Source organism: Labrus bergylta, chromosome 14, assembly GCF_963930695.1.
Source record: "Labrus bergylta chromosome 14, fLabBer1.1, whole genome shotgun sequence".
Lineage (NCBI taxonomy): Eukaryota > Metazoa > Chordata > Actinopteri > Labriformes > Labridae > Labrus > Labrus bergylta.
In genome coordinates, this window is record NC_089208.1 from 23,871,745 (window position 1) to 23,894,074 (window position 22,330).

The following is a 22,330-nucleotide window of genomic DNA, read 5'->3' on the forward strand; positions in this document are numbered from 1 at the left end:
AACTCCCCTTGTCCCCGTCTGTGAGCAATTAATGTGTTTATCTGTGTTTCCTGCATTCATCTGATCCATCCACTGACCACTGCTGGGACAGCTGGCTCTGTGGGCCGCTCTGCTCGTACAACAGAAGACGAGAGGGTGAATGCGTGCGAAGGCGTTCAGACAGGGAGGAGGTGAACTGAAACACGATGGAGCTGGCATTGGCTCCTGCATCTGTAAGTCATTGGATCAGAGAATCACTTCCCCTCCTCTGTCTCCTGTGTATCTCTCTCTGGAGTCTATTTTCCCTCGTCCTCAGATAGACCCCTGTCCAAATCGCCCGGATGACTAGAGTTTCAAAATGAGTTCCAAATGAAGTTCCTGGCTCTGAAATCAGACAGACATGTATGTGCGTGTGTTTTTAAATCGGGTGTGTGATGTGTTGTGTACATCAGTAATTGCATAGTGTGTCACTTTTGCTTGTTGGCATCTGTCTGCAGTTATTTACCAGGCCTACAAGGTCATAATTACATGGAAACACAAAGACATAGCCCTCAAAGCAACAATGTGTATGAATTTAGTTCGGCATGATTTGGCGCCCACCAAAGGTCTCTGTGTGCAAGTGCACTGTCGTAAGACAAACAAAGTGTTGTTACTCCTCCCCCTCTTGGACAACTTGCATAGGTTGATAAACAGATGTGAAGAAGTTATAAGACACCAAAGAACTATGTCGACTGACACGGTAGGGCTGGTTAAAATTTTCCCAATTCAATATCAATTCAAGGAAATCCTGACATCAATTTTTTTCGTTGTAATGACACCCCTCCATACTAGATCAAACTGTACTTTAATGTTTTATTTTTTTGTTTACTAAAGAATAATGCAACGATAGAAAACATTTCTGAGTCAATTTGTTCTAAAATTTTACAAACAAGGCACACATATTAACAAATATCAGGAGGTACTGTGAGTAGTTATGGGTATTTCTGTCTTCTATGTGTGCTATTGAATCAATATCGAAGCATATTGATCAATATCTAATTGAATCGTGGCCCAAAGAATTTAAATCAAATTGAATCGTGAGGTTGTAGATAATACCCAGCTCTACTGTTCAGTAATATTAACAGATTTCGTGCAAATATGACTGTGCAAGCTACTTCATCCTGTTGTTTGCAAAGTGTTTGCATGTGGAGTATGCGTCTGTGTATTCAGCTGTTACCATGGTGTCTTTGGGTCATGCCTGAATGGTGACATTTCAGAGGGTCAGTTATTGCACGTTAGTTAAGATAGGTTCCAAACGTTTAAAGCTAACTTGGAGATGGAGAAGGAAAGATACAACTTTTTAGCGTAAGATGTATTTATTTATTTGTATGCAAGCCTGAAACATCTGTTTACATGTGGCTGTATTTTATTGAGTCCTCTGCATAGAGGCAGCTGAATGTGTGCACCACTGGAGTCCAAGACAACTTTCCAAAAGTGTATTGTATTGGATCGGATGTTATCTTATCACAACCCCACCCCATTTATTCATGTTGACATTATTTGATGTGCTCAAATGTAGATAATCTAAAAAACATGTTCTTGCTAAGACATGTTTAAAGATAATCTTTAAATCTAAGTTGTCATTTCATCAGGCCGCACCTCTTTGGAAGAGATACTAATTCTGCACTATTTGACTTGTGCCAGTCAGTGCACTCCTCCCAAGAGAAGCCATTCAAGCCATTACAGAACATCATGGACTTTAATACAAGTTCCCTCACTGGGTTACGGCAGAAGTCATTAGTGCTAAGGCTGCCTGGTGCCATAATCCCCAGTATTAGCAGGAGGAGGATGGAGGGGGGGGGGCTAACATTATTTCCCGGCTGTGGCCTGGATGCAGCTCGATCCTGTATTATCTCTCCATCAGAGAGAGTCAGCTTCATCTCTAATATCTGTGTGTGCAGAGCAGGAAATGGCCTTTTGTGTTGCCAGCAAATACAGCCTGCGGAGAGGAAGAGAAGGAAACATGCACCGTGTCGTGCCATGTCGGGCCACTGCCTCTGTGTTCGTGCAGCAGAATTACAGAGGGGGGGGGGGGTCTGAGAGCAGCAGACGTAAAACCAGATATTGTAGCACTTTCCCTCCCTCTCTAACCTTCTTAATCCAGGTAGAGGCTTAATGCGGGGGGGGGGCAAACTCGGAAGTATTGCTCTCCTTTCTCTCCAGGAGCCCTTTCTTTAGTCTCTATTCCCTCCTTACATTTGATTTTATAAGACGCTCATGCTGCATTTACCAGAACAAAGCTGTGTTAGCCCCAGAGAGCTTAAAGATTAAAGCAACCTCTAAGAGCATTTAAAGAAGTGGAGTTTTGCAGCGGTGCTTTGTGTTTTCTTCTTCATACTTGCTCTTTTTTTTCATGCCAGCAGGTTTAATGGAAAATTGGAGCAGGGCTGAGGCAGTGTAGCTTCTCGAGGGAGGGGGGGAAGGGGGGGGGGGTAAACATCTGTTGAAAAAAAAAAAAGGGGGGGGAGAGGAGTCTGCCGCTCACTTAAACCAAGCAAAACAAACACAGTCATTTCCTCTGTTGCACATGCCTACATGTGTCATGCACAATAAGGACACACTTGGCTGAGCATTCACAGGCAACAATGTGAAGTGCACAGACACAGGCATGTCCATACAAAACACACACACACACACACACACACACACACACACACACACACACACACACACACACACACACACACACACACACACACACACACACACACACACACACACACACACACAGAAGTCTGACTAAACCTCCCTGGAGAGGCTGCTCCTCCAGCGGGGATGCGTGTGTGTGCAGGCAGGCAGCTCCGGGGCCTCTGTTGAGCTTCTGATGCTGCTTCTCTGTTCAGCCCTGTGGGACGGAGGGATGCATCAGGGGAGGAGTCAAAAGGAACATACCATCAAACCATCATCATCACACACCTTTGAGAAGTATCCCTGTGATAGAGGCTTGTCCAAAAAGTGGAGCATGAAAACCCCTTTCTTCCCCCTGCATGCTGATAAATCCGTGCAGAAACAATGTTCCCCTGACCCTGTGTTGTTCCACTCTGCCCTGAAGTTAATTGTTATGATATGCTCGCTTTGCACGCTATGTTTAATTGTTTAACCAGAGATTAGAAGATAACCTTGTACTTTCCAGCGGGTGTGTATTATAGTGATTAACGCATTATACTCACAGCAATGACTTCATCTTTTCACCCGTGTTCTACTCTGTGTTGTGTCAGACTATGCATGAAGATAACCTGAGCTTCTTGCTTCGGTTTTTACTGGATTTCGTCCCTCTGAGCTCTTGAATCCGTTATTTTGATGGTCACCACCAGGCTTGAGCATGTGTGTGGGAAGTGAGCAGGCAGGCGAGCTGTCACTTAGCATCACAGCACCAAAGACTCCCGGTGGCTGACACGAGGAGAGCGGGAAGTGAGAAGACCTGAGAGAGATGAGGAGGAAACAGGAGAGGAGCAGCGATGTGGAGCAGCCCACACACCAAAACATAAACCCGGCCTCTAGCAACCCCGAGTCCAGGAAACCTGCTGTTTGTTTTTCTTTTGATTAGACCAAAAGCTGAAGATAAGCCCACCTGACAAGACTTCACTGCAGGGCCTCTGGAGAGAGGATCCAAAGTGAAAGGATGCAAAGAGGTGGAGGGATGGGTTGAGGACTCAAGACAAAAATAGTCTGAACATGTTCACCTGGTGGGCTGTAGATCAGTTAAGAACGTTATTTATGAAAACTCTTTACATCAGGTTCTGTTGCTATTCCCAAAAAAGACTTAGATGTTACACCTATATGTTTTAGGAACCTATAGCGACTTTTCAAGCCATTTCAGAGTCAATCGAAAATGTCCAAAGTCTGAATAAAATCCTAGGAGTTTTGGGGGAGTTTTTGACGCGCTCCAGTGATGTTGTTCGTTTGGTGTTAGGGGGTCAAAAACACAAACTGAGCTGTTTCAAGACGGTCTTTTTCTAGTCTTGGCATTAAGATAAATCAAACATGTTAAATACTGTCCCAGAACTTTGGTCATGTTTTTTGCAAATTGTGTTGTTCAATGAAGTGACCATTGTCAACAACCAATAGGAGAGAACCCGCCAGCACCAAACAGGAAGCTGCAAGCTCATGGTACAAAAGGGGGGGGACATGTCAAAGAGGCATTCTTGCTCTCTCTACCAGTTTCTCCCACCATGTGCATGATGGGAAACAATCTCAGAAGGAATCTAGTTGTAGTCTTGCAGTAAGTGACCCTGAAAGATTCCCAGTCTTTGCAAAATCTTACTTTAAAAACTCTTCGTGACTACAGAGTGTGATGTCTTTTCTTTATAATCCTCTGCTCTTCTATCAAAGAAGGCTTTCCTATCCTCAGTGTAACTCAGGAGCTGCCAAATTTAGTTAAACCCTGTGGGATCCAGGAGCTGGCAGACTTGTCAAGCCTCAGTCAGAAGTGACACAGTTATACACTCAGCAGCAGCAGTGTGGTGTGTATGTGATCGGGGCCCTGAGCTCTGAGGGGAGTGGTAGAATGTAAACATCGTCTGGGTGGCCCAGCCTCTGCTCCGCTTGGGCCTTTTTAGTCCGTAAGCCTTCACAGCAGGCTAATGGCTTTTTAAAGGTCCCGTTCATGATGTCAGGCTGCTGCTCCCTGCTGAGAAACCTCCTGGCTCTGTGTACACACTGCTTTCATTATTCAAACAAACGCCACATTCTCTGATTTATGTGTTCATGTAGAGAAGCAGTGCAGACAGGTGAGGAGACATGAGTTGACTTTTTGTTATTTAATGCTAAAGGGATGTAAGTTATAGTGATGTGGAGCCAGCACACCCTGTGGGGGAAGCCAAGCCGTATCACTGGGTTTATAAAGTCATATTCAAGTGCTGATTTAATGGCTTGAGTGAGCAGTGAGCATAACTTTTTTTTTCTATGACGCGAGCCGTCATGCTTCTTGCGGCCGGCGAGCACAGTCCCTGCAAATGTCTAGTCGTTTCATACTGATTGCAGTCAGAGCGGTCTGATCCTCCGCGGACCATTCTCGCGCTGGCCGCGGTTGTGCAATATCGCCACACCGAACGCAAGAAGCATGAAACCTGATTCAATGAGTCGCAATGTGCAGCACATGGCTAATTTACATAACGTTATTTTTCACTGTGGGAAGATTCGAAGTCTGGCTAGCAAGCCAGCCTTTCTGTTAAACATGCTGTCTGATCATATTTAATGTTTGGTAGCCAAAGGTAAAGATGTTGAGAGAAATGTGTGCTAGCTGAAGGTGACTTCATCCAGCTTTCTGGTTCATTATTATCTCAGGCAACATTAAAGTGAAAGCTGGTCAACACATGTAATAAAAGAGACTTAATGAGAATCAGCAGGAGCAAAACATCAGGTTCATATATTGATAATGTTACATATTTATGATAGAAGAGAAAATATTGTCATACTTGATGACTGCATTATGTTCTCTCAGACTCTGCCCTGAGAGCTACTTGCATAATGACTGCCCTTCACATCAGCCCTTAGTAAAACATTGTAAGCCCTGTTCTGCAAATTCATCCCATTTATAAAAAGGGACTGAAGGTTGGGAGCACGGGTTTTTCATGTTTCACTGAAGCTTTATCAAAAAGTCAGAACAGAACATAGATATCGACAAGTAATTGTGTTTTTCTTATTGTTTGCACTTCTTCTTTTGTCTGAATGCTAAAATCGTCTGTAAATTCACATTTTAAAGCTAATATTAAAAAAAAAAAAGCATGCCCCCGGACCCCCCTAGGTGGTTTGGATCCATGTCACCTTCTTCATCACTGATCAGTTTGCACCCCTGGTAGGGGGTGACATGCAGCAAAGGGCCGGTGTCGGATTCAAACCTACAGCCGCCGCAGCTAGGGCTATAGCCTCTGAAAATAAGATGCACTTAAAGAACTGTAATTTTATCTACCCAGGATACTTAAAGCCAAATGTTTTCTAACCTCCATTGACTGATCATCTTAACGACATGTCATGTGATTGATGTCTGTAGTTATTTAGGTTGTTCAGTGTTTGGTCAATGATTGGGGGATTTTCTCTGATCATTTCAGGTTGTAGAAGCAGGAAGTATAACTTGATGATGACATCATTACATCAACAGAAGTTTATGTTAAGTGTCTCAAACTTTTCACAAACTGGTTTGAAGTTTGATTTACTCAAACCAACATCTGACACCGGTCTTAAAAGGGATAGTCTGGATTTTTTGAAGTTGGGTGCCTAGAAACATGTAAAGATGGTGAATGTATTACCTGCAGTAGAAGATGATGTTCAGTTTGATCACTGTTTGGAAAAGTGAGGTTTGAGATCCAACATTCACTATGTCAGGGGCAGAGTTTGAAGCAATACAATGCAATACTTTATTGCCCCCCACCGGGAAATTTGTTGTCACAGCCTTGCACAGTTTTCACACAGGTAAACATACATAAGAACGTAACACAGGAAGAAACATATAAGCTATGAAAGCAAAGTGCTGTCGCAGCAGGGCATGCGCCGGATTAGATGAATTACTTTAGCCACTTTAAAAAAATTAAGCATTAAGGATAATCTTTATTTTTGGGATAATTCCACGTTCTCCTTCACCCAACTGATGCTTATGTAACTATACAAATGAAAATTGAAGCCAATCAGACACCCACGATGTCTTTATGAAACTCTGACTGAGTTAATAACTAACTATCAGACAAAATGGATATCTATAGTATTTAACAGCAAGCAAAGCACATATTCTCTATACTATATCAGAGACTTAAATAGAGCAACAAGGAAAGTGAATGTGTGGCTCTGGGTAGATAGATAAGTAAATCACATTGCTGTATGTTTGCTTAGCTTAGCAGCTTGTGTGTTAACATTTTCCTGTTATACAATTATTGAATGATCTTACCAATGAGTTGCTTTATAGCTTGTTTCTCTGCTCCAAATGTATATATGTTTAAAGGTCTGTTTGAGGAGAACATTCATGCATCAAAACAAAAACTATCTGCATATAATATAAAGAAAATATAATTAAAATTCATCTTTGTTGGGAAACATAACTGAAATATGAGAAAATGAAACAAGTGAACAAGTGTAACAGGTGTACCTGCACCCTAACAACAATCCTTTTTGCAACACCTTTAAATATTTGACCCGCTCATGCAGGGATGAGCTGGATACAATCTGAACTGCACTTAACTGAAGTTGACAGCGTTTTGGAGGCACATTTGTTCAGCCGTCTGAGTTCATTTGGCTCGCAGGAACACGGTGTCTTCAGGGTCAGAGCAGCACCAGGGTCTGCTGTGTGCAGAAATAATAAAGCAGACAGTGTTACTTTACAGAGGGCAGAGGAGCGGCAGATTGAAATAGATACAGAAAGGGGTTAAACGAGGTCGGGTTGAGGGAGCACACAAAGAGAGCAATAGGAGGCACTGGGGGGAGACATCGAGTGGAAAAAAAGGGAAACATTTGAAAAAAGGAGCGAGAGAGAGAGAGAGAGCGAGAGAAAGAGAGCGAGGAGGACGGACAGGAAAGTTAGAGGACAGAGAGAGGGAGAGGTTAGTGAGGGAGGGAGGAGGCTGCTACAGTCTTTCGAGTTCACCATCTCTCCTCCACTGGCATCTGCTGCCACCACCGCTGAACACAGCTGAAGCCCATGTGAGGATCTCTTCTGTCAGCCGTCCAAACCCCATACACACACACAAACACACACACACGCAGCGTACACACACCGAACCACAGCACGAAGTCGAGGGAGGGAAAGAAACAGTAGCAGGCTTAGAGGCGAGAAAGAGAGAACGAGCCGAAAGACGAGCCGGATAAAATATCAGAAACGTTTGAGTGTCAGCCCGCCGCCACACATTACACATCAGTCTTTGCTCAGAGGAATCTGAGACTTCCCCCCCGGCACGCTGAATCACTCAGGAACAGACGACAGCAGGATGATCAAGTCCAGCTGGTTTTATGTCAAGTTCAAATACAATGAGAAGGTAAGTCCATATGTTGAATTTTTTTTTCTCCTCTCTTAGCGTAATTTATCTACCCTGAGTGTCCTGGCATATATAATGTAAACATCTGCTATCGATTGTACTCCAAAGAAAAGTTAGAATATTTGGCCATGCATCGATCCTCTTGATGTTACGTCAGTGGCTGTAGCTCAGGTGATTCACTCACAGTCTGTGATAGATGTTTATGAAGTTACAAACACTGAAAACAGTCTTTCTTATGATGTCAGTGCGTGCTACACAGAGATAATATCTTTACATGTTTGAAAACATTCACACTTTTATTTCTCCCTCAGCTGATTTTTACATTCAGTGTGAATGCTCCAAGACAGCCTGATCTTTCAAACGACAGATGAATGACTCTAACTTCCTAACTTTATCCAGTTATAAAAGATGTTGTGATTAAAGAAAAGAGATGTCTTTAAATGTAAAGATTTTACCGCAGCGCTTGTCCCTGTTACTCAGTTTGTCCTTTTTTTACTTTTGAATGCATTAACACATTAAATTCTATCTTTTATTTTCTTATCATTTCAACGTTTTAGTCTTGCAAAATTTGACATCAAGTCAATTTAAAAAAAATACACCATATGATATTTTCTTTATTTTGCTATCGTGCACCTCTGTGTGTTTGTATGAAGCGTGCTGCACACATGAAGTTGAGTTGAGAAAAAGTTTTGTGACATACGATGAGGTCATGACCCCGCCTTGTGATGCCGTGCACTTCAAAGTCTTAATGCACTTTGTGATGTCATCGTCTGGACATCAGATCCGTCAGCCAGTGTCATCAGTGTTTCTGCGCTGTGATTGGATGACCCCGTGAACACCGAGCTTTGAGCCGACAGCTCACACGTGACGTTCCCCAAAATGTGTGCATCTGTGCCAGTGAGCGCAGCGACAGCGTAACAATTACCTTCAGTCAGTTAACCATTCATTAAACCGGCAAGGCGTCAATCAGCCACACGTCAGACAACCTGCGACAGAACCGTCAGTCAGCCGCTCGTCTCTCTTTGTGACCCCACTCACAGTTTGTGGTCACCTCAAAGATATCACATTAAAGTCAGGAAGCAGATCTGTTCTTGTTTTGGTCAATGCCTAACCTCTCACGGTTTGAGTCTTTATCAGCGTACGTCTGTGACTTAAGACTTTTACTCCTACAGAAGTGAGCTTTATCTGTGTCATCTTGTTCATCTTTTTAAGGTTATTTTAGATTTACATGTTTGAATATATTTGTCTGGCTCTGAGATTATTCGGCTGTTTGTATTGTGTGAAAGTTAGGGTGGTTTCACATCAGGGACCTGGGCCAGGATCAGGGTACGCTTGACCCCAAAGTCTGGTTCATTTAATCAGTGTGAACACAAACGACCGTACTTTGGTACTGTGCCTGAGTCTGCTTGAAGAGGTGGTCTCGGGCATGTTTCATGTGTACTCGAGTCACGGTCCACAGAAGATGTGAATGCAACCATGCTCTAACAAGAAAGTGGACCGCTTTATGATGTAATTCTAAAGGTCTCCTGTCGCTTTAAAAATTGTTGTATCTGTGCAGCATGGACCCATTTCATCCTCTGAGCTGCACGGCCAATGTGGGTGTAGAAAGCGGGTCTTTGTTGGCGTCTCAGAAATAACAACCACATCCAGAGTTAGCAGGATGGACTAACCGTGCGAGTGGTTGCTTCTTCTTCATTTTGCTTCTTGGTAGATTTGCAAACCACCTATGTGCATACTGTCATCGGCTGTATTGGACTGTGTACATTTGCGAGTGTAACATGGCAAGGGAACAATGTTGTTAATTTGAACGCAGACCAGTGCTCGGGCACAGTATGAGACAATCATGCCTGATGTGAGAGCGTGCCAAGTGTCCTCATAAGACTCTATGTTAGCGCTGAAGTTCTCCGTTTACATCTGTTTTGCCACTTTGTAAGAATCAGTCTTAAGGTGATGGTGTTGGAAGATGGCTGCTCTGTTTACAACCTTTTGATACAAAGTCTTTAGATTTCTTATTTTTCTCCAACCAGTAAATTAAAATATTTCCCAAAACAAAACAAAATCAACTTTTTAGCCAAAAAATCTGTGATTTTTTTTTTTTTTTTTACTTCTGATACGAACATTTTTCCTCTAAAGGGCACTGAAGTGTAGCATTAATGCCTCCCCTTCTGTTGAGTTTGTATTGGATGTGTTATGTTTGACACAAAACCATCTTTGTGACGTGTTAGAGATATCTGTAAGGTTGCTTTAGTGTTGGTCGCCAATGATGACAAAGAATATTGATATAAAACTGGTGAAGAAAGACAATAAAGACAAAGTTACACTATCTACAGCACGATGGTTTGATGGCAGCTCGTATGTTTAAAAGTGGAAGTAGGAGATTAGTGCCGTGTTTATTTGTCCTCCGAGCAGCTGCTCTTAACTTTTTTATTTAGTCTAAGTTACGTGAGAACATTTCCACTTCACATCGTTGAAGAAAAGGAGGAAGTTAATGGAGAGATCTGAAACAGGAGGAGGTGAGACGAGATGGTTTGTTGATTTTTATTTCCCTGATTTTGGCAAGAAAAAGAGCAAAGACGTTATACTTAACTCTCAAGCTGCTCTATTACAAGCCTCATTTATCACAAATATGTCTCATTTACATCACTTGGATCGATGTCAGAAGCCCCGCACTGTATTTGTTCTGTAAAAAATACAACATCTTTAACAGCTAATAATGCACTGACTCTCCCTCCGAGGGGGTCTGGCTTTCTTATGCTTGAATATTTATTCCTCCATCTCCATGTTCCCAGTAAAAAAGACAGCATAAACAAGAACAGGATGCGTGTGTCGGTGCTTCCTGGAGTCTGGAGCAAAGGCGAGTGTTTGTCAGAGGAGGGAGAAGAAGAAGAAGAAGAAGGGCACATGCAGCCGTCGGCTCTTCCTGCTCCCAGCTGTCTCGTCGGAGGAGCAGGCGGCCTCTGTGTGATTAAGTTTGATTGACAGACACGCTCTGAGCAGCGTTCGGGTAGGAAGTGACCTTAAACAAGTGCTGCCATTTTTGACAGAGTGCTTGCCTTTCCTCCTCCCACGTCCCCTGCTCCCTGTAGAGAAAGGGTGAGGAGGGCACGGAGCACGGCCGCTTCTGGGTCAAGCACTCGGGGTCATGCGACTCTGGGGAAAAGGGTAATCGCTCCCCCCGTGTGTGGGCTCATGTCCTGAAGAGAGACAGAGAGGCTGTGAGGAGGGTTATATTCCTCCACAACACTGAAGTCGTGCTCTGTGTGTCTGCTCACAGCTCTTTGTCCTCTCAGTATGTGCCAGGACCCCCCAGTGGGTCAATGCTGGGCCTGCAGACCCACAGAGGACTAACGCAACATGACTCACACTGGACTAATGCAATTGAACACACACTGAGTGCCCTGTGATTGTTAGTGCTGACTGATCACAGAGAGAAGCATGTATATGTTAGGGCATTTATCTGCAGGCTGCACAAGGGTACAGTGAGGAAACATCAGGATCTTACTATCACTGATCAAATAGAACCTTTGTATTTCAAATTTATATGTAATGAGCAACTTCGGCTACATAATCATTTACATTTTCTCAATTGAGATGTGTGCACAGGCAATAGCCAGGATGTGCAATATCAAGCAAATACAATATAACACATTCAGCTTTTTTGCTGCTACTCTACGTCTTTTTATCACATTTCAAGTGCACCTGTTTTCAAAAGAGCAATGAGTGAACTGACCGTTGTGGATGCAGAGTCTGTGTGTCACACAAATAATGCAGACTTGATACTCGAGGCATGCCTTTCCTTGCACGGGGCAGCTGTAAAGTCAAAGTATTCCAGTTGTAAGCGGCACCTTGTCCTAGGTTTTTGAAGTCTGAGGCTATTTATTTGGTCCATTAAAGGAGCTACAGCTTCTCCTGCAGCACACATACTGTATGATGTGTGATTGTGAACACCGACAGGAAGGTGAAGACGATGAGCTTTGTTTAAAAAAGTGACAACGACACGGCTGGTCATGTAGAATAATTATACATGTGGATGTCATTATACATTCTAACTATAGATCTATAGCTAAGCTTATTAACAGATCTGCTGCTACACCTGGGGCCCTCTTAGAGAGGTGTGGTGAAGTTTGAGAGAAAAAATAATAATTCAGATTTTTTTGGGCTATGTTTTTCTCTCAGAACGTATTTGCTGTAGAATATTAGTTTAGCATAGACGTACAGTAAGTCAGATGCTCATGAGACCAGATCTCAACTTTGAAGAATAACCCTGCTACATAACACGCTCTGTTACTCATGAGGAAAGATTTGTCACAGAGTTTACATTTGAGCTCACGTCTGTTTGTTCTCTGTAAACAGAACTCATTTCTCTGTGTACAGGAACAATGCTAGTGTGGTGCAGAAATACACTGCAGTGATGCATTCATGGTCGGGGCGTCCAGCACTCTGCAAAATATTTATCTGCAGGTTGTTTAATTCTGCATCATATTTCAGCATTCAGACCAAAAAGCCTCTCTTATGACATCCCAGCCTTTAAACAAACGTTTTCTAACATCGGCGTGTTCATACTGCTTCACTAAACATCAGCTCTGCTCAGTTACATCATGCCTCCAACATGTAGATCCCTCTATGCTGCTCGGTTTACAGAATCACTGCCATGTGTCCTTTTAAAGCTGACTAAAGAATTTACTTAATCAAGTTCATATCTCACGGCTAATTTCTAACATTTGAAAATAAAACAGACAGATTCGACTGTCTTTACTGACTCAAGGCTTTGTCATACATTTGTAATTTTCTTTGTCACATATTGAACACTTTAATCAGTACTGTCTAATTCAAATGTCCCGTCTGTGACGACTTCTCCTCATGCTGGTTCTTGGGCAGAAGGGCTGCAGCTTGTAGATCCTCTGTGTATTTACAGTTCAGTCTGTGTGCTGGGCTTGGTCTGTTAGGTAGTCGGGGGTGAAGATAATGACTATAATGACTGTGAAAACAGAGAGTGGGCTGTGGGTTATCATTAAGGCTTATTGCAGCTTCTGATTATGCTGCAGTATGTTGCATGGTGGAGCAGCATCTCCTGGGTGGTATAAACTCTGGGACGAGGTTGAAACCAATGCTACACATTCCTGCAGGCCGGTCTGCTCCGGGTGAATCTTATAGAATAAAATCCTCCATCACAAATCCGCTGGGAGACTTTTGTTGTCTGTTTTTTTTTCTTCATTTTAAGGCGGCGTCTGTCTTTGTGTTCGCTGCAGAAGATTCCTCCAGCGTAAGCGTCCCTACGTGGCAAAAAGCCGTTTCCTGTCATCAAATAATGAATGAGTTTATCTGCATGAAAGTTTTATCCCTCTGCCCATCCATCCACGCCTGGAGGACTTTAATGAGAGTTTATTGGAGCCATTTGAGCCGAGCCGCTTTAATTTATTTATGCTTAAAAGCTGCAGCGGTAAGGAGCTTATGGAACTGTTGACCCCGGCGAGGCTTGTCGCCAAGCGGGGGCCTGTCAGTTTTTTTTTTTCTTTCTCGCCTACTTACCAGACACATTGAAATTCTAGCAGAGCATCTCCACAGCTTGCCGAAGGGATTACTTGTAAATCCCTGCAAACTCCAGATGTTTTCCCAGGCAGCGCGCAGCGAGGAAACATCGCCCAGCCCCTGTAAACATCTGTCAAGACAAAAGCCTCCGCCACAGAGGAGACAACAGAAGCTTAGAGGGAGTAAAGTAGCTTGACTAGTCAGATTTTCACTCCGTTAGATGTGTTTGTTCATGAGCAGTTAAGTGGTTTTGCGGGGCGTCCTGTGTGCCTGCTTATGCTAAGCTTCAAAGTGGACGAGTACAGTTGAACTGAAATATTTGTTGGTTAAACAGACGAGGGGGCTGTGAGAGCAGGACGGTAATTTAGCAGATCTTATTTCCAAAGTCTCTCTAAACTCAGAGATTCCCTGAAGGACCACCAAGAGAGACAGTCTCACATCATTTTAAAGACTTTTTTACTTTGTGAAGCTGCACTAGAAATGAGTGTTTGTGCTCATTGTGATGTCACTTCTTTGAGCGCATTTAAAAGCTTCATATCCCTACACCATGCAGCTTAAGCTTAACTATCATGCATGCCAATAAACCGTTATAACTAGATCAGGCCATCAATTAAGAAAAATCAAATCTCACTTGTATATTTGTCTGATTTTGCAAATGAATACCGTTCTAAGTTGAAACACATGAACACAATATTTCTTTAAAAGAGTTAAGTTATTCTTTATAAGAGAGGAGTGATAAGGTGTTCCTTTGCATACACTTATGGTGCCCATATTGAATTTTCACTCATCTTTATGTCATTTGTAAGAGTTTCTTCAAATGCTTGATATTGATTCTTTACTCTTGCTGTTAAATATTTATATTAGCCTATGTTTAATTGCTTTTGGACAGTAAGATGTCCGTACTAATCCAGACATGATTTGGTCCTGCTGCCTGCATGTTCCTACTTAACACAGGTAAAGTATGAGCATCATCAACAAGCAAACAGTGTGATGACATGAAAGATGGAAGTCTAAACTTATCTTTAACAGTAAAGAATGAAGTAGGTGTTCAGGCGTTTATTTCAGTTTGACTTAAATTGTTTATGTTACTCCTCACTAAAACTCACTTCATGTGACATGTTACAAGTTTTTTACTAATTTTGAAAATAATTTTTTGATGGGGCGTCGTCGTTTTCTCTCATAAACCTGCTTAAAGTCAAACTGAACCATGTCCCCATGAGGCAGGAAGCAGAGCTGGAACAGAGCTACAGGTACGCAGGGTTCAAAGTAGTTTATAATCAGGAGTGCAGCGAAGGAGAACGAGGCTAATTGGTGTAACGTTCAAAGTTTAGATGTCACAGAGATCAACCAGAGGCAGTGAGAAATAAAGCATCTAGAACATGACTGCAAACACTACTTTAGTTCAAGTTAAATATCGTTTTTTTTTTTTCAAGGTTTAATTTTTGGGCGCATTTATTGTAGAGATGGGACAGTGGAGGCAGAGAGCAGGGTGTGACATGACGGAAAGGAGCCTCAAGTTGGGTTCGAGCTCGGGCCCTCCTCTTGGAGGACCACAGCCTCTATACTGTACATAAAGCGCCCAAATAACCACTAGGCCACCAGTGACCCCCAGCATTGCAGCATTTCATGGCGCATATTCAATTCAGGACATTTATCGAGAACCTATGAAGTCATTTTTTAACATAAATTCAACATTGGACATGATTAATATACGATTATTCACCTTACAGTTCTACTGTAACTTCACATTAACATGAAGCCAGAGTCGACCTCTTTTCTCTGCGGCCCTCCCTCAGCATTAATTCTTCATAACGTGCTCATATGATGAAATCTTTATTGTCTTATCAGTCCAGTCAAAGTGGGTTCCTCCAGTTTTGCAGTACAAGTCTTGCAGCTGAATGAAGTCTAAGTGTTAAAATACTGTGTTTGTTATTTGTTACCGTAAATCTGATGAAAGAGACAGACCTTCAATACCTCTTTTTTCATCTATAAAGTTGAATGCATGGCTTTTATACTGGTGCAATCAATACACCAGTATAAAATGCTGACATGCACCATCATTACTGGGAGTGCAGCAGCCATCATCACACACTGCATGTAACCTGATGAGATGACAAAGCGACCCAGACCGGGCTGGCAGTGCAACTTTTGAACATCTTGTCTCCTTCATTAGGTCATAATCCTGCACTTAGAGAAACAGTGGTGAATTGTTCAGTAAAAAAACCTTGTGGAGTGCTCTGTTGATTCCTCAATTAAAGTCCACGAGTGACCAGCGGAGGTGGGCAGAGCGGCTTCTGGACTGTGGGTCCATACCTTATCACTTTCACCCTAAAGGCTAAAAGCTCAAATACCATACTGTAGCTAGCAGGAGTGCAAACTCCACAAAGCAGAAAACATGGTACTGAAAGAGCAACACACAAACTGTAGTTGCTGATTTTTCTGCACACAATGTAAATCATCACGCAGGAGGACGCCCAAAGATCCCCTCAAAACAGACTGCGTCTTCTATTCCAGTGCGACTTGTATTCTGAGTTTTACAGTATGTCCGGTATCATTGTTCTGTAATTTAATGACTTTTTTTAATGACTGCAGCTGTTCCGTGATTATAAGATTAAGGAGAGGCTCAACTTGATCCTTCCTTTTCTCTGACAGGCAGAGACCTTAAAGTACCAGGGAGCTCTAAAGCCACAGGAGCAGTTTGCCTCCCCCCCTCCTGTGTGTGTGTGTGTGTGTGTGTGTGTGTGTGTGTGTGTGTGTGTGTGTGTGTGTGTGTGTGTGTGTGTGTGTGTGTGTGTGTGTGTGTGTGTGTGTGTGTGTGTGTGTGTGTGTGTGTGTGTGTGTGTATGTGTGTAAGTGTAACTGTGTGTGTGATGTAAGTGGCAGTTGCTGCTGGGTTCATGCCCCAGGCAGGCTCTCATATCCCCCCGCCATGTTTGTGTTAATTTGCTGGATGTAAACAGAGTGAGCGCTGCTGCTGCCTCGGTGTCTCTGCTCTCCGGCCCTCCTCGCTGACACACAGAGAGAGAGAGAGAGAGAGGAGCGGCTGAGCGGTGTCTGGATCACTGAACAATCGCAGGCCGGAGAGAGAGAGAGAGAGTGGGAGAGAGAGAGCGAGCCCCTCAGTGTAGCCACTGGGGACGGGCCTGACAGATGGATGGAGCGAATGACTGGATGCTTAGCCAGCTGGAAAGACAACTTTCACCCACACAGGCTGTAAGCTTTTGCCTGTCGTCTTTCATCTTCATACACAACCTGGAGCTAAGAAATCAAGATCTGTATGTGTGTCCATAGCAACATAAATACACATGATTTTAATTTGAATCCTGAGCTGGACATGTTGTTATGTAAGAATTAATAATACCTCTTACTGTAGGTACAACTCTGCCTATTTTATATATTTTAAACTACTGTGCAGATATTTTCACATCAGCAGATCAAAATGATTTTTCCTTTGTTGTTTAAACAAATCTGTGCCGCAGAGGGTTTCTTCTTCTTCTTCTTAAAAGTTTAGAAATCCATCAATCAGTGAAGAAGACCCCCACTTGACTTGCATTTTAACAGCCAAATATCTGCAGTTTTGTTTGTTGCAAAGCACATTTTACAAACCACAGATCAAAATGACTCTTTAGTGTTTATCATTCAAAAAGTTTTGAGCAGCAGCTGCTCCGTCCTCAGAGGTTTTAAACTTTCAAAGCAGACAGACCTTCGCATCGGGAAAAAAAAAACCCAAAAAAAGGGGTTGAATGATAACAATCAGTGTGTTCCTGATTCGTCTAAGTTGGTGGTTGCCATGGAAATGTATGCCTGTGACATTCTGCTGTAGGCTGCTAGCACTGAAGTTCACAGAAGTACTACACACATGTAATACACTAACAACAAACTGACATCATTATTATTAACAACATTAACACTACAATAAAAAAGATAAATGTATGAAGAAGGTCCGTGTAGGCTTTGAAATAAACCTACACGGACTATCGTCTGTTGGGTCTCGTTGGAATCGCAATGGATTGTGGGATACGTAGCTCCTTCACTCCCGGGGAAAATGATGTACACAGTTTTGTACCTTTGCCTTTTTCTGTTTTACAAGTTTATTTTGCACAAACTCAAATGTTAAATAGTCACACGTATTGAGGTAGCTGGTTGGCTTGGTTACAGGATTAAAAATATAGATTTTCTGAAATATAAATGGAGGATTTGAATGGGGAAATTTACTTTGGGAACCAGAGCCGCTGATAAAGTGGGCAGTCACTGTAGAGCCCTATAGCCCAGAACTGACTGAAGGGGAGTATGCAAAGCTGCAGGTGTGTTTGCACTCATAGGAGTCTCCCAGAGCTCATTAGCCCCAGATAAATTCCCACAGGAATGCTGGGTCCTGTCTGCTGCCCGCTCTCCGCTCTGAGCAGCTCTGGTTTCAGCCTGCTGCTTGACTGGGCACGGGGACTGTTCCCATAGCTGAGCTGCCTGAGCTGCACGGGCAGACCCCGGTACCCCCGCTCAAAGAACCCTCTGTTGTCCCGCGCACACGCTCACATGCAGCGAGGGGGTCGCTTCACACATACACAGAGAGGCAGCCTGGCAATGTGAGCTATGGGAATGTCACAGATTCATGGACGGATGGATCACATGCGCGCAGACTGCTGGGGAGCAAGGCCCAACAATCGCTTTTTGTCTGGATGTAAACTCTGCCAGTTAGAAGTCTGTGCTGGCACGGTGCAAAGAAACAATCTTATGCCTTTTCCCTGCAGCCTCTTTCTGAGTGAGGCTTGGCTTCATATCTTTCTGACTTGGCCGGCTCGGCAGAACAAATCTACATAGACACATGGACCCGCTTCCATGTTAAAACACATGTCTAGATGACTATTTTCTATCAGGAAACTGGGGAAAAGTTTTAATAATTTCACACCTTTTTGTTCAGCATTGGTCATCCTACCAGCTTTGACTGCATGCAGAGAAAATCTAATGTAGTGCATACCCTAAGTTGGCTTTTTCCTGAAAACTTTTACCCACTGAGGAGGAGGAGGAGGAGGGGGAGTGAAGGAGAGCGGGCCAGAGGAGAGTGCATATCAAAGCGAAGCAGCCATCTGTCAGCACGGGCAGCAAACAGCTGGTGGAGGAGATGCAAGATGTCTGAACAAAGACTGACAAGATGGAAGATGACAGGAAACAGATTTCCCTTCCCTTTTTACCCCTCCTGCAGGAGAAGAGGTTGACCATCCGACTTCTGTGATGTCTGGTAGTCTCCAGATGCCGGCTCTCCTCTCCTCGCCTCCTCTCATCTCCTGTCCTCTAATCTTCCTCTACTTCCTATCCTCCTTTTCATCCTTCTTCTTTTCCTCTCTTCTTGTCATTCTTGTTCCTCTCTTTTATTTTTACCTTTTTACCTCTCCTCTCCTCTCCTCTCCTCTCCTCTCCTCTCCTCTCCTCTCGTTACTGTACAGCTTCACTAGTCTGCTCCCTGGCTTTTTAATTTGCTCATTTGCATTTCTGTTGCGCTCAACAAGAACAGAGACTTCCTCATCTGTCATTTAGGCACCCACCGAATTAAACTATCTCTGCTGGAATTATCATGAAATAATTAATACATGATATGCTTTAATTAAACTTATTATGATAGCATTTACAGCGAAAGAGTTTTCTTTTAGAGGAGGATTTTTGTCGGACCTAAATATAACATAGTGTGAATTATTTAGCTTCAGTAATTGACCCGCTGCAGCTTAAGCAGATACACATCTCTGCTCTCATTTGCACAGATAAATGAAGCGGTGTGCGTTAAGTAAATTTTTTCGGGGAACGAGCGTGTTAATTAGTGTTGCAGCGTCAGCCTCGTTACATCAGGTCCTCTTTTCTCTCTCTACTTAGCACAGTCGATTCCCCTTTGTGGCCCTTTTCCACCCCGCACCGTTAATTTGAACAGAAAATGCAGTCTACTTCTAAATAGGGCGCACTAGCTGCAGTCATTAAGCCCATTTTCTGCCATATTAGAGCTGCTGAAATGTGTGTGAGGGAGGGAGGGAGGGAGGGAGGGGGAGTTTTTGTCTGCTCTCTCTGTCCACAGTGTGATATGTGATGTGTGACATTGGCCGGTGTATTACTGTAATGGCCCTAATTGTCTAATCACTCTAATATGTGGCTACTGCTCTTGGACATGACAAGGGCAAAGTGGGCTAATAAACAGTGATTACTGTCACTTGAAATCAGCACATAGAAGTGGAGGGGGGGGGGGAGGGGGTTGATGTTAGCTGCTAGGGGACTTTTTTTTTTTCCTCTTCTCGCCTGTTTTGACAGACAGGCGAAGCATGGTGGTGGTGAAAGGTCAGCGTGTGGTTGCACACAAGTGATGGAATGACAGAAAAGAGAGAGAGAGAGGAGGAGAAAGAGCTGTCATCTCCAGATCTCGTCCCCCTCGGTAGGTTGGATTGACAAGCTGTCAGCTCGTGCCGACTCGTACTCTGAGGAACAGAGAGAAGACAAGTAGAGCTCTCACTCTCCCCAACCATCTGCCTCGCTTTGCTTTTCTTCACTACACTCAGATAAAAACTGAGTTTTCATGTATCAGCTGAGGACATTAAAGTGCTAACGACACTGCTGTAAAGTCACTGCGACCTGTGGTTTGTCCATCCATGCCATGATGGCGACGTTTTTGGACTCACAGTGAGGTGAGATGATGCAGAGGATGTGATTGGGCTCTGGAACAAACTTTATGATTTATTGAGAAGTAAAAATATTTCTTTTTTTCTTTCTTTTCAATGTTACACTTTCTTACCACTAGTATGAGAGTGTAACGTTGTATAAAGAGAACTGCATCATGGAGTTTTTTTGTTTTTTTCAGGCATGTACCATATTGCAGTCTGCTGACCGTACACTGGAGAGAAAATCCAATCTCACTTTTTTTTTGCGTCGTTGAATGATTTTAGCTGAAGGCAGAACTCAGCCAGAAACATTCACTAAAAAGTCTCTATTTGCTCGGTTTGGGCCTTGTGAGATGGATGTGTTTGTGTCTGCGTGTTAGGAGCTGATGTTTTATGCACTGTCTCCAGGCTACCAAGCCCTCGTTTCAAAGCTCCCCAGAGACCAGTTAACCCCACATTTCCTCCCCAGAGCATACGATAAGGACCACAGCAGTGTCTGTGTGTGTGTGTGTGTGTGTGTGTGTGTGTGTGTGTGTGTGTGTGTGTGTATGTGTGTGTGTGTGTGTGTGTGTGTGTGTGTGTGTGTGTGTGTGTGTGTGTGTGTGTGTGTGTGTGTGTGTGAATCCTGGCTGTATCTTCTGTGGAGCAGACTTTCTCTACTGTAGTCGGGCACTCTGATAGCCTCCATTCATTATTCAACTCCACTCCAGCTGCACAACACCCCCGAGCAGCTCAGAAATAAAACAAGGTTAAGAATTGGCATGAAATGTGTCTCGGTGGATCAAGTGGTGGGGGAGGGTGTGTGGAGGTGGGGGGGGGGGTATGAGCCTTTATCTGAGCGCCATCTTTTATTAATTGCCCTGGTGCTTAGACTGCAAGCTTCTCCGTGATCATTAATGCATGTGCAGGATAACGTATTTACATGTTCTTCATGCATTATGCATGTGCAGGGAGGAGGCTACAGTGTTGTGGCCACAGGTCCTGTGTTTTCTTTTTCGTGTGTGTGCGCCTGTCTGCGTGTAAGTCTGTGTGCGAGCTGATTTACATCAGCTAGCTGTGAAATCCACTCTCTACCAGGATCCTTCCGCTGGTGCTACAAGAAAGCAATGAAGCGTTGGACAACAAAAACTATACACTTTCACACCGGCTGTCTTAAAAAGGCCTCAGTGTCGCCAAGAAGCTCCAACCGAATACAAATGCACAGCCCGGGTCGAGAGAGCAATGGAACTTTTAAAAATAAATCTTTTTGCATGTAGTTCTTCTTTATTTGCACAGAACAGGAGAGAACTAACCGTCACACATCTGTGATTTGTGCACAGCATTCACACACTAACAGCAAAGTCTGTATTTTACTCTAAATTACAGATATTATCCAACAAATGTGATGTTACTGCAAGGCAAGTTTGAGAACAGAGAGCAGGACATTGAGAACATTGGGAGAGAGAAAGTAGGAGTGTTAAGCAAAAATAAAGAAAAAAAGAAAAAACAACTATGTGGAAATATCCTTAGTGTGTTTTTATTTGTATTTTGAAGGCTTTAAATTGTGTCTGTAGTTTTTTGGGTTCTTCTCAGAAGTAATGAGTGATGACCTACAGGTGGTCTGCTCTGTTCACCTCCTAGTGTTAAAGTGTTCTGAGGTCACTAAGTCCAGTCTTACCCTCCTGACAGACACAGATCTACCTACTGATCCGGCCTTAATCCAGATGGATTTGTAGAACAATCTATCGCCCAGAGCGTCTTCCCAAGGATTTAGACTCACAGTTTGCTTCCTCACTCCAGTCCCCACATACTCGGTGCACGCCGCGGCCCTTCAGTGCCGGGCAATACGCTGTAGTTCTCTGCCACTCTAGTCAATTATTGTGTTTCCACAGCGAGCGCTGCGGTCCGTCTCTGGAGCGTGACACCAACGTTTCAAATACTCTGGGAGTCTATTTTGGATGGAGTACGCTGCAGGCACGTGTCAAGCTGGGCAGAATATGACAACCCGGACAGGAAGTCAGACAAGGATAAAACAAAATAAAACACAATATACAGAATTGCAATTGTTTTTTTCATCACTTTATCAACATAATGTCAAAACAGGCACAGAACAACAAATCATCCTCAGAGAGACTAAGCAACATGTTGTTTTCATGTTTTTCTCTTTATTCCCACGTGATCTTGTAGTTCTCCTGTGAGGTGTGCCGCCCC

The 22,330-nt window shown here is 43.4% G+C and overlaps 1 protein-coding gene across 7 annotated transcripts in view; it reads left to right on the forward strand.

The window, feature by feature from the left end:
* auts2a (activator of transcription and developmental regulator AUTS2 a) overlaps nucleotides 1-22,330 on the forward strand; it is a 342,153-nt gene that overhangs the window by 106,757 nt on the left and 213,066 nt on the right. The window contains exon 1 of one of the 7 annotated variants that reach the window (XM_065962932.1): nucleotides 7,639-7,979. The exons of the other annotated variants lie outside the window; for them this stretch is intronic. Within the exon in view, the coding sequence (XP_065819004.1) occupies nucleotides 7,932-7,979 (48 nt within the window). The 5' untranslated portion in view covers nucleotides 7,639-7,931. Of the gene's footprint in view, nucleotides 1-7,638; nucleotides 7,980-22,330 lie in introns of those variants that run through there. 7 annotated transcript variants of the gene reach the window in all.